This window comes from Astatotilapia calliptera, chromosome 7, assembly GCF_900246225.1.
Source record: "Astatotilapia calliptera chromosome 7, fAstCal1.2, whole genome shotgun sequence".
Taxonomy (NCBI): domain Eukaryota; kingdom Metazoa; phylum Chordata; class Actinopteri; order Cichliformes; family Cichlidae; genus Astatotilapia; species Astatotilapia calliptera.
Genome location: NC_039308.1, coordinates 31,730,879 through 31,744,074, shown reverse-complemented (window position 1 = coordinate 31,744,074; position 13,196 = coordinate 31,730,879). Strand labels below are relative to the sequence as shown.

The following is a 13,196-nucleotide window of genomic DNA, read 5'->3' as shown; positions in this document are numbered from 1 at the left end:
TAAATTGCTTTTAATAATGTGCATTTCCTTCTTCTTGCTAATATTTGGAGCTGGACGATTTACAAACAGAGGAGCGTCCAGTCATGGATGAAAACATCCCAACAAGAAAGTCTTGTTTTCGTGCCATGCTTTTTCAGAGTGACATATGCTGCCCTCAGCCTGGCATGCAGGAAATCTGGTAGCTGTATGTTCTTTTGCATGTTTTTATTTTTAGTGATATCTCTTGGCAGCTGCTTACAAAGCTCAGAGGATGACTGCTAATGACTCTGGCAACATCCTGATCAGCAGGTCGGCGTTTTCCATTTTCCTCATGAAATACTTTGGTGCTCCTTCAGTTGACCAGCACGCTAATCTGTACAGGCATGCATTGCTTAGGAGGACAAATCCTAATAATTTGGGTGACCCCAGGCTTCCCTTGTACTTGAATGTCACCATTCATATTTTTAAACTCCCATTTCCACCAAGTGATGGTGCTGTTGACCTCTTAGTTCTTCAGCTATCATTGCTTTGCTAAAGTTTTCATTTATTATTCTTTTGCTTTATGATTAAATATAAAATTGAAGCCTCAGCTGTACTTTGTGTTTAATGCTAAATATTATGAAAAGCTTTAGCGTGGTGGCATTATCATCGACTAAAATTCCTGCTAAGACATGATCCCAAGACAGTGATGGAAAGAGTTGTTTTTAGAGAATACTAAATATATAATCCCAGTGGAAACAGCTAGCTGCAGGGTTTGTGGATGATTCTTAAAAATAGACTTACATGAAACTTTGGCTGCCAGCTGGTCCGTGCAAAATCAGAGGCATTCACAAGGGGTGTCCATTACTCCCATCTGCTGTCCTTAACCTCCCCAGTTAAACTTTCTTTGTCTCCTGCTTTCTGATGAGAAGGTCAAGCGAACAGATGCACTTTCGCTGATAATAACTGAGATGGGGTTTTAACTGGAAATGTCTAATACCGGGCTTGAAAACACTGACAGGTAAAGTGGGTCAGAAAGAATTGTCTTGCAAAGAACTGACAGCTTCACTAAGTCTAAGATATTATATTTGGCAGTAGTGTCTCTCTCCAGCTGAACAAGCATTTAGAAACAAAATATTCATTTCAATCTCTTTCTTCTTCAGGCTTGTCTTTTGATGGTATTTCTTGCGTTCCTGAATTAGCACAGATAACGGAATGGTGCATTTCTATTTTCTTCGGTAGGCATACTTCCCCTGAAGAAGATAAAGGATCTCAAGGATCCATGTAGGTGGTGAAACGATCTCTTTGCCATCTGAAGGCCTGTGTGTTTGCAGTGCTAACAGACACTGGTTCCTTTACAGTACGCATAACTTACTGAAAAAATAAAGGAAGAGGCAAAGAGAAAGAGCTTGTTTTGAAATTTTGACTGCAGTAAAATTTGCTGTGAAAAAGAAATTTTGAAATACATTAGTCAAGACACATAAAAAAAACATTTATAAAAGTAGAAGCAGGGTACTGTCAATATATCAATGTCCAACACCTCTGCACCTCTGCATCTAAATAATTACATTTACTGGTTCCTCATGCTTCCATGCATCCATCCATCCTCTTCCACAAAAGCAGTGATTAATTAGTTGCTAATCCGAAGGTCACCTTTCACCTGACTGTTTCTCTGTCTGATCTGGCCTGCGGTAACCGGGTTTCCTACTTTAGGTGGGACTGTAAAGCAGTCTGCCACATTAACTGCATGTCCTCGTTCACTACATCTTCTGAGGCACTCCTATTTTCCTGTATATCCACTTTTCTTCTTCTGTATATGTCCAGAACATCTCAACCATATCTCGCTAACCTCATCTCCAAACCTGCATTCCCTCTGAACCACTCATTTCTAATCCTGTCCATTCCAATAACTTCCAGTAAAAATCTTAGCATCTTTAAAATCTGCCTCATACCTTTTTGCTAACATCACACATGGACAGCTCTTGCTACCATCTTTCTTTCCTTTCTCTACCTCCCCTTTCATTCTTGCTCAGGTCTTATGTCTAAACTGTGATTCCCTCACTGAGACTGTAAGTCATATTTTCAGGAAATGTACATATATATTGACACAAGTTGTGGCAACACACATTCAGAGTAATCGTATTGGGAAGTGATTTATTATTATTATTTTCATAAGATTCAACCTGCATGCTGATTTGATTCAGATTTGGTCATCCTTGTAACGGAGTACAAGGAACTACAAGAACTATTAATACTTCCTTAAGGTTTGTATCGAGTTGCAGTATTAATGCAGAATACGTTTATACCCTCTTCATCCAGATGTGAGTACGCGCGTGCCCGTGCATCTACTTTGCTGTGTGCGCGCGCATTATAAAGACCTTTTAGTTCACGTGCGGAAGAGACTGTGGTGCGGGGTGGGGAAGAAATGACTTGTGGGATGCGAAGTAGCCGGCGGCAAGAGAGGCAGAGGAGGTTGATTGACACACAGAGAAACGTCAGGGAGCGTAGCGGGAAATAAAATAAGGAGAGTTATAAAACATCCAGCTTTACGGTTAATTTAAAGCCTCGCAGACATTTCGATCTGCGCACACAAACAGCGGATACCGAGCGGAAGAAAAAAAAAGTTCAGATCCCACGAATCAGCGCGTGGGAGTGGGAAGCAGGATCGTGACTGACTGAGGCAAGCTCCACTGTCTGTCTCGTTATGGCAGGTAATTGACTTTAACCGTTACACATAAAATAATATGGACGGGCTTGAGTCTTTACAGCGAGACCCCGCTCCTAGGAGCTCTTAGCTGCGGTAACTGCGAGATTTCGCAGTCGAGTATCGGTTTAGCTAACGGTAGCTAGCTAGTGCTAGCGTTAGCTAGCCAGCTAACTCAAGTGTCATCCTCCATCTGGCCTGCCCTTACCGGCTAATGCTAGCTAGCTAGCTAGCTGGCTGTTTACCGGCCCGGGACCATTTTCGTAAGCTAACTGTGCACGCCGTATATGCTAGCTATCCCCAAAACCTCAGTGCTCAGATTTTTAGTCTAAGGTTGATTTTTTTTTTTTTTATTTCGAGAAGATTAAACAAATGCCCAGAAGGGCAAATTTTGCCTAGCATGCCGTAATTGGCTTCGCTCAAACTTTGACATTACCCACATGCAGGCTAGCCCTCCAGGCCCTGCTGCAGACTGAACAGTTTTTGCGTAAAATGAGTTAAAAGTCATCAGGCTTGTTTTTTTTAACACGCGCATGCTCGAGCGGAAAAACGAAGAAAAAAAAAAAAAACAACCTCAAAGCGAAAGAAATAAAAGCACTATGATCTAAACCATGACTCTGGCAGAAATGGGTTTATTTAGCGCAGTGTTGATTTTCAGTTCATTCATCAGCTCAGTAGTTGTTTGAAATCGTGTTGGCCTTTAGCTCCCCCCGTAGCCAGACGGGACTGATACTTGTAAAGGAAATATCTAGTGACATATTTGGTACATGCATTTGATTCATTAGGGTGGAGAAATTAGTGACACTGCATGTTATCCTGCTTCTAAAACAGATTTTTGAGTTCATTTTGAACGCCTTTTTCTTTTCTGGGATCTTTGTCTTGCAGAAAGTGCAGGCACTGTGAAGCTATTACATTTTGTCCAGATCAGTACTTTTATGATTCAGTCCAGAATGTGTGTGTGTGTGTGTGTGTGTGTGTGATGAATCCGTGGTGACTCATAGATGTCCTTCATTTTTCTTCAAAGCGCGTGTGTTTCAATGTTGTTAAAGACAAATCGGACCAGTTTCCACTTAACCAATAAGAGAAACGATCATCTGTGGAAAATATGCCAAACATTTTTGTTGTGCAATGAGCTATGCTGATGGAGAACCTGTTGAGGCAAGTGATTAGAAGTTATTATTGAATCAGACAGCAAGTTTTGTCTTGTTGATATAGATTTTAAAAATAAGAGACTGCATTAGGAGACCATCTGCCTCCTCAATTGACCAGGCCTAAAATAAAGAATGTGTAATTACTTTCACATCCAGACCATTTGCAGTTTAGTTGGTATTTGTGAGATTTGAACCAGACTCTGTATCTCAAAGTGAGAAACCACTACCAACTAATCATGGCTTAGATCTAGCATGTTTATATTTATTTAAAAATCGCCGGTTTCTACTTGTTGCTTAATGTGCCTGTGACCCAACAGTAATATCTTTATGTTAATGTTAGTTTGGAGAAAAAATTACATTTTTGTCTGTTTTCTTTGAGGCTAGAATTGCAGAAGTTGTGAGAGGATATGTGCACATCTGTGACCACACGCATTTTGCAAGAACCCTGTCTCTTTTAATTTCTAACATCTTATCAATTATCCCTTGCTGTCACAGGCAGCAGGGGACACTCAAATGATAAGTTTTCTTAGGAACTTGTTTACATTGTCCAGAATGTGAAATGTTATGTAATAAACCTGCCACCACCCAGAACTAAATATTTATAATTGTATTTCTGTAGGTCCTGGAGGTGACATGCAGTGGTGCTTCTCTCAGGTGAAAGGAGCAATCGATGATGACGTAGCTGAGGGTAAGTGATTTGATTAATTCAGACTAATGGATATTGCACAATTTAGCCATAGTGGGGTATGCCTTGGTGAAAATTCAGACATTTTTTTCTGTTTCCTGTTGGCAGCATTATGCAAAATCTACCAGAGAGTGAGTCTGAGGCTAAGGCAGAATCGACAAAATATTGGTGCTGATGCAAATCCCGGTTTTTCTTTTCATAATTCAGTCATACTAGAAGCTTGTGAACAGACATTCCAAGCAGCTGTGGCCCCAGGCTTTTAGGAGACCACCAGGAGCTGACAAACTTTCCTCCTTTAACCAATCAATCTAGGGATGTGCAATGATATTTCTGTAAGAAACCTCCCCAAAGGGGCCCCACATGGGGGTGGGGGGTGCAGAGTACACCAGCTGTTTCAGAAACCGTTACATTGAACTGATCTAATGTTGCTCCTTTCCTGCTCAGACATGTGTGATGTAGTGATTATAAAGTCTGATCGGACTGTTTGCCATGGTAAAGGACTGTGCTTTTTAAGTGCCCTTCTAGTTTCCACTGAAGAGATGCAACCCAAACACTTGATGCTGCTCCTGCTTTACATTAAAGGCTTTCCATTGGTGAGTCACTGGAAAGCTCTTTTTGAAAAAGGCAATGCAGACATTTAGGTTGCTGCTGGAAACTCGCTACTGGGTCCTTCTGTACCTTCTGTACATGGATCAGCCACTAGATTTGGAGGTTTTAGCATTTTCAAGAGGAATGCTTAAAAAAAAAAAAAAGGAGCTGAGTCAGGCGTTTGGATAATTACCTGCTGATAATGCAGGGCCACTTGTGCTGTTCCATGCACTCTGTTCTTGGTTGCTCATTGTGGGAGTATCGTACTTTTCAGGAAAATTGGAAAACGGGACCTCCAGATGGCTGATGGACAAAAGCTCAGAGGCTGAAAGGATAAATCAATAGCTGTGAACCACTATCAGATGCTGTAGAGTGGTTTGCACCTCTGTTAGATGGGATTTTTGGTTAATTATATCATATTATAATCTTAATTTTTGTTAAATAATTTTGGTGATGTAGTTATATGGAAGGTGAGCATCAATATTTGTATTTAATTAACTGGTAAGTGAGTGAGCATTTAAAAATATATATTTAAGTTCGTCTTTCTTTATTGCCCCCAGTATTTTGCGAGAGCGCTGTAGTGTTACATATTGTTGAGCTTGTGGGTAACTTTTGTATCTAAAGAGTTCGTGGATTGTTGCAGTCTTTAAACTGTGTGGTAAGACTCAACAGCAATGGACTCCTATAAACAAGTCATTGATGTCAGCAAAGTAGGGGAAGGCCATAAAAAGATATGAAAACACTTCAGCTCATATTTACAGCTTTTAAAAAAAAAAAAAAATTATTTGAAGGAGGAAATTATGGGCAAATGTGGAAGTCAAAACAAGATGGAAGAGCAACATGACTGCATGTTTCCTTTTCCAAATGGAAATATTATTGCACAGGCAGGAGTTGCAGGAAGGTTTAGCTGAGAGATGGGTGGACTGTACAGCACTGGTGATATGAACTATGGGCCATCATATAGAAATACAAGAAGAGTTTTCTAGCACAAACTCTAAAGGCACGTTCGAAGGAAAAAAGGAGCAGGATTTGATTAAAAGAGCACTTAGTCAGATGTTAGGCATGTGGATGGAAATATTCTGTTTTGAGGTGGGAGGTCAGTCTGAGCTTGTTTTGCAGGCAATGGTGGAGGAAACAACTAAATAATAAGCTTATTGTGGAAATAACCTGTAACGTGACATGGCTATCACAGATATGAAAATGATGGATAATGAAAGTCAATATATATCCACACTGTATGCAGTGAAGTGAGAAATGTACTGTCTTTACTGACAGAACATGTGAAAGGATTGGGAGCTGTCAGACTGCTACAGAGTTCCACGTGAAGCATGTTGCCATTCTCTAGATGCCAGGTACATGACCATGCCTGGAGTTTTGCAACAAAAAACATACAGAGAATACCATAGTACTGATATAGTTATTTCACTTCTTTACAAGTAGCAGCATGCCCAAGCTTTTCAGGTCATTTCAAGCCACATTCTAACCTTATTTTAGGATTTGGCATTTGTATTTTTGATGTCTTTACTTTAAAAATTAACCAAATACAGTCTGTCAGAATGATTTGCTTGGATATATTAATCCTTACTCTAGGCCTCAGGGACTGTGTCGTTAACAATGACCACTCGCTGCAATTTCTTGGAGCATTGTCTTTCTGCTCCAGTGGGCAACAAAGGGTTAAACAACTGTCTATGTGTGAGTGAGCTTCAGTGTATAAAGCAGCATACTGCTGCTGGGGGGGAAAGTGTAATTCTGTCAGAGTAAGAGGGAAAGAAAAGATGAAAACTAGGTTAGCAATCGTTTTCATTCTGCCCGACGTGCTGTGACATCCTCCTGCATCTTCAGGGCCACTTGCCTGTCTCCTCTCTGATTCTCACAAAGATAAATCCAGGGTTAGTTGAGAATAACTAAGTGGTTTCCTGGTGTACTTTCTGAGTAGTAGAGGGGCACATCTGTCTTGGTACGCCACTTTCAAAATGTTAAAATTGCACATGTAATCTTATGTCTTTTTTATTTTATTTTTTTGCAGCGGACATTATATCTACAGTTGAATTTAACCACACAGGGGAGCTGCTGGCCACAGGAGACAAGGGTGGACGCGTAGTCATCTTCCAACAGGAAATCGAGGTACAGCTGCGTCGTGGTTAACTTCTGCCTAGTTTGATTCCCACACATTTTAGAAAAGGTCATCCTCTGAACTTGGTGACACAAAGTCAGAACAATTATTCTAGTTTTTGGAAGCATGTCTGTAAACAAACAATAGTGGGCTTTATTTAAAAGATGGTTTTGTCTGTTTTCATACAAAAAACCCTTTAAACAAATTTACTCATCTCTGGTTCTCAACAGAACAAAAATCAGCCTCAGTTCCGGAGCGAGTACAATGTTTACAGCACTTTTCAGAGCCACGAGCCAGAGTTTGACTACTTGAAGAGTTTGGAAATAGAAGAGAAAATCAACAAGATTCGCTGGCTTCCTCAGAAGAATGCTGCTCAGTTCCTGTTGTCAACTAATGGTAAAATTCTCTCTTTAATTAAGCTGATGATCAGATATTTAACAACAGTCTGCAGTGAGTTTAATTTTGAATACAGGCATTAAAGAGAAATGAGTGACTCATAGACCCCGTCACACTTGACTCAGATGTGAAGAGAACTAGATATTAAAACATAATATTATAATTTCCTCCACAAGATGGTGAAATTAATGAATCTGCTTGTTAGTTAAGAGTAGTACTTTGTCTATCATGAAATTGCTACCTGACTCTTGTGAAACCACCATCGCATGTATGTAGACACCATACACTTGCATTTTATAGACGGCTCTGAGCAAAAAGTTCATTATTTATAGCACCAGGTGAAAAGGCAACTTTTTCAGAGTACAAACAGTTTAAGAAAGTCTGCTGTATATTGACTACATTAAGACCTGAATTGCTTTAAAAATCTCATAAATCTATAAGAAAATAACATTTCCATTTAGTGTGCCCGACAGTTGGTAATGTCATTTAAAATGTCTTTTTTTTTTTTCCACAGATAAAACGATTAAATTGTGGAAAATCAGTGAACGAGACAAGAGGCCAGAGGGCTACAATCTCAAAGAGGAGGATGGGCGCTACAAGGACCCTAACACTATCACATCTTTGCGGGTCAGTTCTCAAATCAACCACTGGCTGGTTCAAGGGTGTGGTTAGTCAGACAAACCAGTAGTTCTTTGGAAGCAAAACTTTTAAAACCTGGGTGTGTCAGAAGTTGGGAAGGGCTACTGGTTTGTCATCCTTTGCTGTTGCTGTTGCTGATGGTAAAAATGACTGTTATTACTAATCCGGGCTGTCTTTTTAGAACCTTGTGTAACCTGTTATTGCAAAGCTAAGACTGTGTTCTGTGTTCCTGTATAAAGATATGATGGTGCTTCTTATTTTCATCTAGCTAATAGCTTGATGTTGTTTCAAATCTGTGAAGAGCTTTGAGCCAGCTAACTCTCACTGCCTTTTCTCATCACAGGTACCAGTTTTAAAACCCATGGACCTCATGGTGGAAGCCAGTCCACGGAGGGTGTTTGCCAACGCTCACACCTACCATATCAACTCTGTCTCAGTCAACAGCGACAACGAGACCTACCTGTCTGCAGACGACCTCCGCATCAACCTCTGGCACCTCGAGATCACTGACCGCAGCTTCAGTATCCTTAGATGCATGCGGGCATGTTTGTCTGTGCACCTGACTTGTGCATTAACCTGTCTGTCATCAGCTTGACGTTTTTGTCCAACTGGGGGTGAACAGTGAACATAAAAGCATCATTATTCCTACACCTCAGCACAAACCGGCAGAAAGGTTCTGCCTCACTCACTCTACTGTGGCTGGTTTGCGTGTGTGCTCTCACCTCTGACACAGAACAGAAAAGATGGGGACTGAGATGTAACCTGGTCCATTGTTTTCTAAAGTCTTGCATGGAAAAACATAGCTGTAGCCATGTCCAGTGGCTAATATGACTGTCCTTTGTGGGTCTTCAGTGCAATGGGAAAACGGAAAAGACAAACCAAGAAATCTTGTAGTTCCATGAAAAAAACATTTCAGGACCTACATTGGGTCACACTGTCCTGCAATGGCTCTGCAGAGGTCCCAGAGGGATAGTTCCTGCAGTTCCAGCATGCACACATGCAAGGTACAGGTTGCCCTGAAATGGCCCATTAACTCTTGTGGTAGTAAACCAACTGTAATCGCCCAGTTTGAAAGTCACTTCAGCTTCTTTTGGTAGGTGTCAGAGTATGAAAGACGTTATCCCTCCTTACCCGCATGCTCCTCAGATATTGTTGACATTAAACCGGCTAACATGGAGGAACTTACAGAGGTGATCACAGCAGCAGAGTTCCACCCTCATCAATGTAACACCTTCGTTTACAGCAGCAGCAAAGGAACCATCCGACTGTGTGACATGAGGGTTTCAGCTCTATGTGACAAGCACTCAAAGTGTGAGTACCTACTCATCATACTTTTATATGTCCCTTCTTCTACCCTGACAGGCAGATTAAGTACTGGATTTGTTATGCAAAGCACTTTCATGTCACAGTAGACCTTTTGGTGAACACTGCAGTTTGACTTTTTTCATCTTTCTGTCATCCAGTGTTTGAGGAACCAGAAGATCCAAGTAATCGCTCCTTTTTCTCTGAGATCATATCATCAATCTCAGATGTTAAATTTAGCCACAACGGACGCTACATGATGACTAGAGACTACTTGTCTGTAAAGATTTGGGACCTGAATATGGAAACCAGGCCTGTGGAGACATATCAGGTGAGAATGACAAATAGAAACTAGTGTGTGGTGTCAGGTTTACTACACAGTTATGAACAGTTATGAAACGACTGGCAGTAGGTTCATACACTGATGCCCTGGTTGCCACAGAATCTTCAAATTGTGGCGATTAATTTGTTAATAACTTTGTGATTTTGCTGCTAATATTTTACTATCAAAATGATTACAGATCATTTATTGTCATTATTTTGCATAGGAAATAATAGCATATAGATTTTTTTCATTACTGGAATGTAATAATCTCAGGTGGGCGCTTACTGTTTGCTATGTCTCTCAGCTAGAAAAGGCTATAGGCATATTTTAGGAAATGTGATTGAGAGGTGATGCATGGAAAGAGGAAGGAGGATTGACACCTAATATTGTCTGATAGTGTCCACAGCCTGTTAAACTCTGGTTTTCATATTTACTCATTTGATTTTAATGTACTTTTAGTTTTTATTTTATTATATGCAGTGGTAATTCATGTCACAGTTGGACAGTGGCCATTCTTTTTTCTTTCTTTTTTTTTGCCCAGTCATTCCTGGTAATGTAATATAGTGGCCACTAGGGGGAACCCAACCCTGAAAGATAGGGTTACAGATAATGACAGGCATTTTAGATGTTCTTTTTCACAGATTCAAGCACCTTCTGCTACTTTATGGGGGTGCAGGAGATTTTGAATATTGGAGGTTTGTCTTTTGGAAGTCTCATTTAAAAATTTCTTATCATCATGTTTCTGCCCCCCCCCACCCACAACAATCATTACAGGTCCATGAGTACCTGAGAAGCAAGCTGTGCTCGCTATATGAGAATGACTGCATCTTTGACAAGTTTGAATGCTGCTGGAATGGCAATGACAGGTAAAAGGTTTGAGACACACAGGGGGTAAATGCAATAATAACACTAGGAAATTACATAATCTTTCAGGTAGCACTTTGTTTATTGCTGTCATGATTTTAAAGATTACACCCTGCAAGTTTTTTTTCCCCCCACTCTTTCTTTTTGCTTGGTGCACTGCACATTTGGCCTCGATCCATCAAACCCTGTTTGTGTAGCACCTTTCATTCAGGTTCAAAGTGCTTCACAGATATCTGCCAAAGCTGATAAGACAGAACAAATATATAGTAAAACTAATAATATGCAATGATAAGCAATTAAAGATAAATTTAAAAAAAAAAATCAAAGAAATGTAATAAAAATGACTTAAGTGCATAGAGATTGCATAATTTAATATATTTGAATGAAGAAACATGAATGGAAAGTACAGCTAGATAAAATGCAGTAAAAAGATAAAAATGATAAAAGGTAGGAAAAATAATATGCTATAATCATTGGATATAAATAAAATAAACCAACGCAATGGTACATAAAAATAAAAAGCTTTCAAAGAACAAGTGATAAAATGATTATTAACCCTTGAACACTAAGGTGCGGTTTTTGTAACACCATCACTGATGTTTTCTGTAAAAATATATTAAATATATACACAATGGATGGGATTTGTTTGTTGCTTTAAAGCTGATTGACTTTTCAGCCTCCGGTTGCCTATGTAACCCTATAACATATTTATTACCACGTCATGTGTCAGTCAGAAGTAGTCTTTATCCATTGGTAGACGATTCAGTGACTTGCCAGGTTCTGCCCACTTTGTATAGCCAGTGGTCATTTCACCCATAAGCCTGGTTGAAGTTATCCTTAACTTTCTTATGATTTCTGGCAACCACGTACCTGGGAATCACTTCTGATGTGTAAGCAGTTTTAGAGTTGTCCTCTAATTGCCCATCACTTGTAAACTAGTGGTGCACAAAGTTTAAACTTTATTTTCTAATGGACATTGTTTTTGGATAACTTGATTTGATGACTCTCACTTTTCCCACGTCTCCCCACCTACTCTGGGCAGTGTGGTGATGACCGGCTCATATAACAACTTCTTCAGGATGTTCGATCGCGGCCACAGACGGGACGTGACATTGGAGGCGTCCCGTGAAAACAGCAAGCCCATGCAGGTCCTGAAGCCCCGCAAGGTGTGCACAGGCGGCAAACGCAAAAAGGATGAAATCAGCGTGGATAGTTTGGACTTCAATAAGAAGATCCTGCACACTGCCTGGCATCCCCAGGACAACATCATTGCGGTGGCAACGACCAACAACCTCTACATATTCCAGGATAAAGTGAACTAATTGCAGGGTGAGCTTGTCACATCTGGCGCGGGTGATGTCATTTGTAACCACCCGCAGCCTCACAGCCTCATCCAGGGCCATCTGTGGTGGTAATGCCAACAACCAGCATCCCTGTCCGGCCCTACTGAGTGACCAGACTTTGCCACTAGATGTGGACAGAGGAGGACTTGCTTTTGCCCATCATCAGTCTGTCTGTGGCAGAGTGATGCCTGCCTTGTTGTTAAGTGATGTTGTGCCAATTTCTTTCTCTTCATCATCTTTTTTTTTTTTTTCTTTTGCCAACCCGCCTGCCCTTTACTTTTCTAATGTGGGTGAAACAAGTTTAATTTCCTTAAATTTCTGAATACAGACACACTTATTTTTATAAATACCCCCGTCCCCTAAAATGGTAGAAAATGAAAAACCCCTAGTTTGTCCCATTATTATCCTGTGCCATTGTAGTGTTTACTTTTCTAAGAAAAGTTTGACCTTTGTTTTGTGTACACTTTTTTTTTTTTTTTTCACAAATTCATCAGTTCTGCTGTCTGTTTTTGAGTGTCTTCACATTTCCTTTTTTTCATTAAACCATACATTCATCACAACTTGCTGCTCATCTTGGACACATCCAGGATTTTGAGAAGTACAGTGGTTTTTTCTTTTTTTTTTTCTTTTTTTTGCTGCTTTCTGGGGGTTGTTTTTTTTTGTTTTGTTTTTTGTTGTCCGCTCAGATTTGGTCCAGTGAGATTTTTGTTCTGCTTGCTGTTTGTCACTGTGCCTCAAGCTCTGGTTGGCCAAACAGGCCCAAACTCAGTAAGAGCTCCTCCTTTGGTTTTTTTTTTTTTTTTTTTTCTTGTTTTTCTCCCCCTTGGGTGTGTGTGAGTGTATCGTGATATTTTTGTGCATCGGCTCCTCTTCCTCCTCTTCCTCCTTTTTTTTTTTTTTTTTTTTTTTTTTTTTTTTTTTTTGTTTTCTCTTGTCTTCAATAATAGTCAGGTATCAGAGAAGGCCTATTCAAAGATAATTATGATGGTCATATTTATATTAAAAAGGTTAAAGAGTCAACAGGTTTGTTCCGTCCTATTTTGTGAGATGAAGCCTAACCTCGAAACGTGACTTTTTTTTTTCTTTTTTTTTTTTCTTTTTTCTTTGAGGGGGGGATGGCTTTTTACC

At 40.0% G+C, this 13,196-nt stretch overlaps 1 protein-coding gene across 1 annotated transcript; it reads left to right on the top strand.

The window, feature by feature from the left end:
* Positions 1 to 2,346: 2,346 nt before the first annotated feature.
* ppp2r2ab (protein phosphatase 2, regulatory subunit B, alpha b) lies at positions 2,347 to 12,965 on the top strand. The gene is made up of 10 exons (XM_026174339.1): positions 2,347 to 2,669; positions 4,433 to 4,501; positions 7,113 to 7,210; positions 7,430 to 7,595; positions 8,110 to 8,222; positions 8,578 to 8,755; positions 9,381 to 9,545; positions 9,698 to 9,867; positions 10,636 to 10,727; positions 11,768 to 12,965. The coding sequence occupies exons 1-10, from the start codon at positions 2,663 to 2,665 to the stop codon at positions 12,045 to 12,047; spliced, it is 1,338 nt and encodes a 445-aa protein (XP_026030124.1). The 5' UTR covers positions 2,347 to 2,662; the 3' UTR covers positions 12,048 to 12,965.
* The last annotated feature ends 231 nt before the right edge of the window (positions 12,966 to 13,196 follow it).

Excerpts from the sequence above, each read along its gene's own strand:
- ppp2r2ab (XM_026174339.1), top strand. Across the intron at positions 9,546-9,697 it reads ATGTGACAAGCACTCAAAGT|TGTTTGAGGAACCAGAAGAT; the intron begins GTGAGTACCTAC and ends TCTGTCATCCAG. Across the intron at positions 10,728-11,767 it reads TGCTGGAATGGCAATGACAG|TGTGGTGATGACCGGCTCAT; the intron begins GTAAAAGGTTTG and ends TACTCTGGGCAG.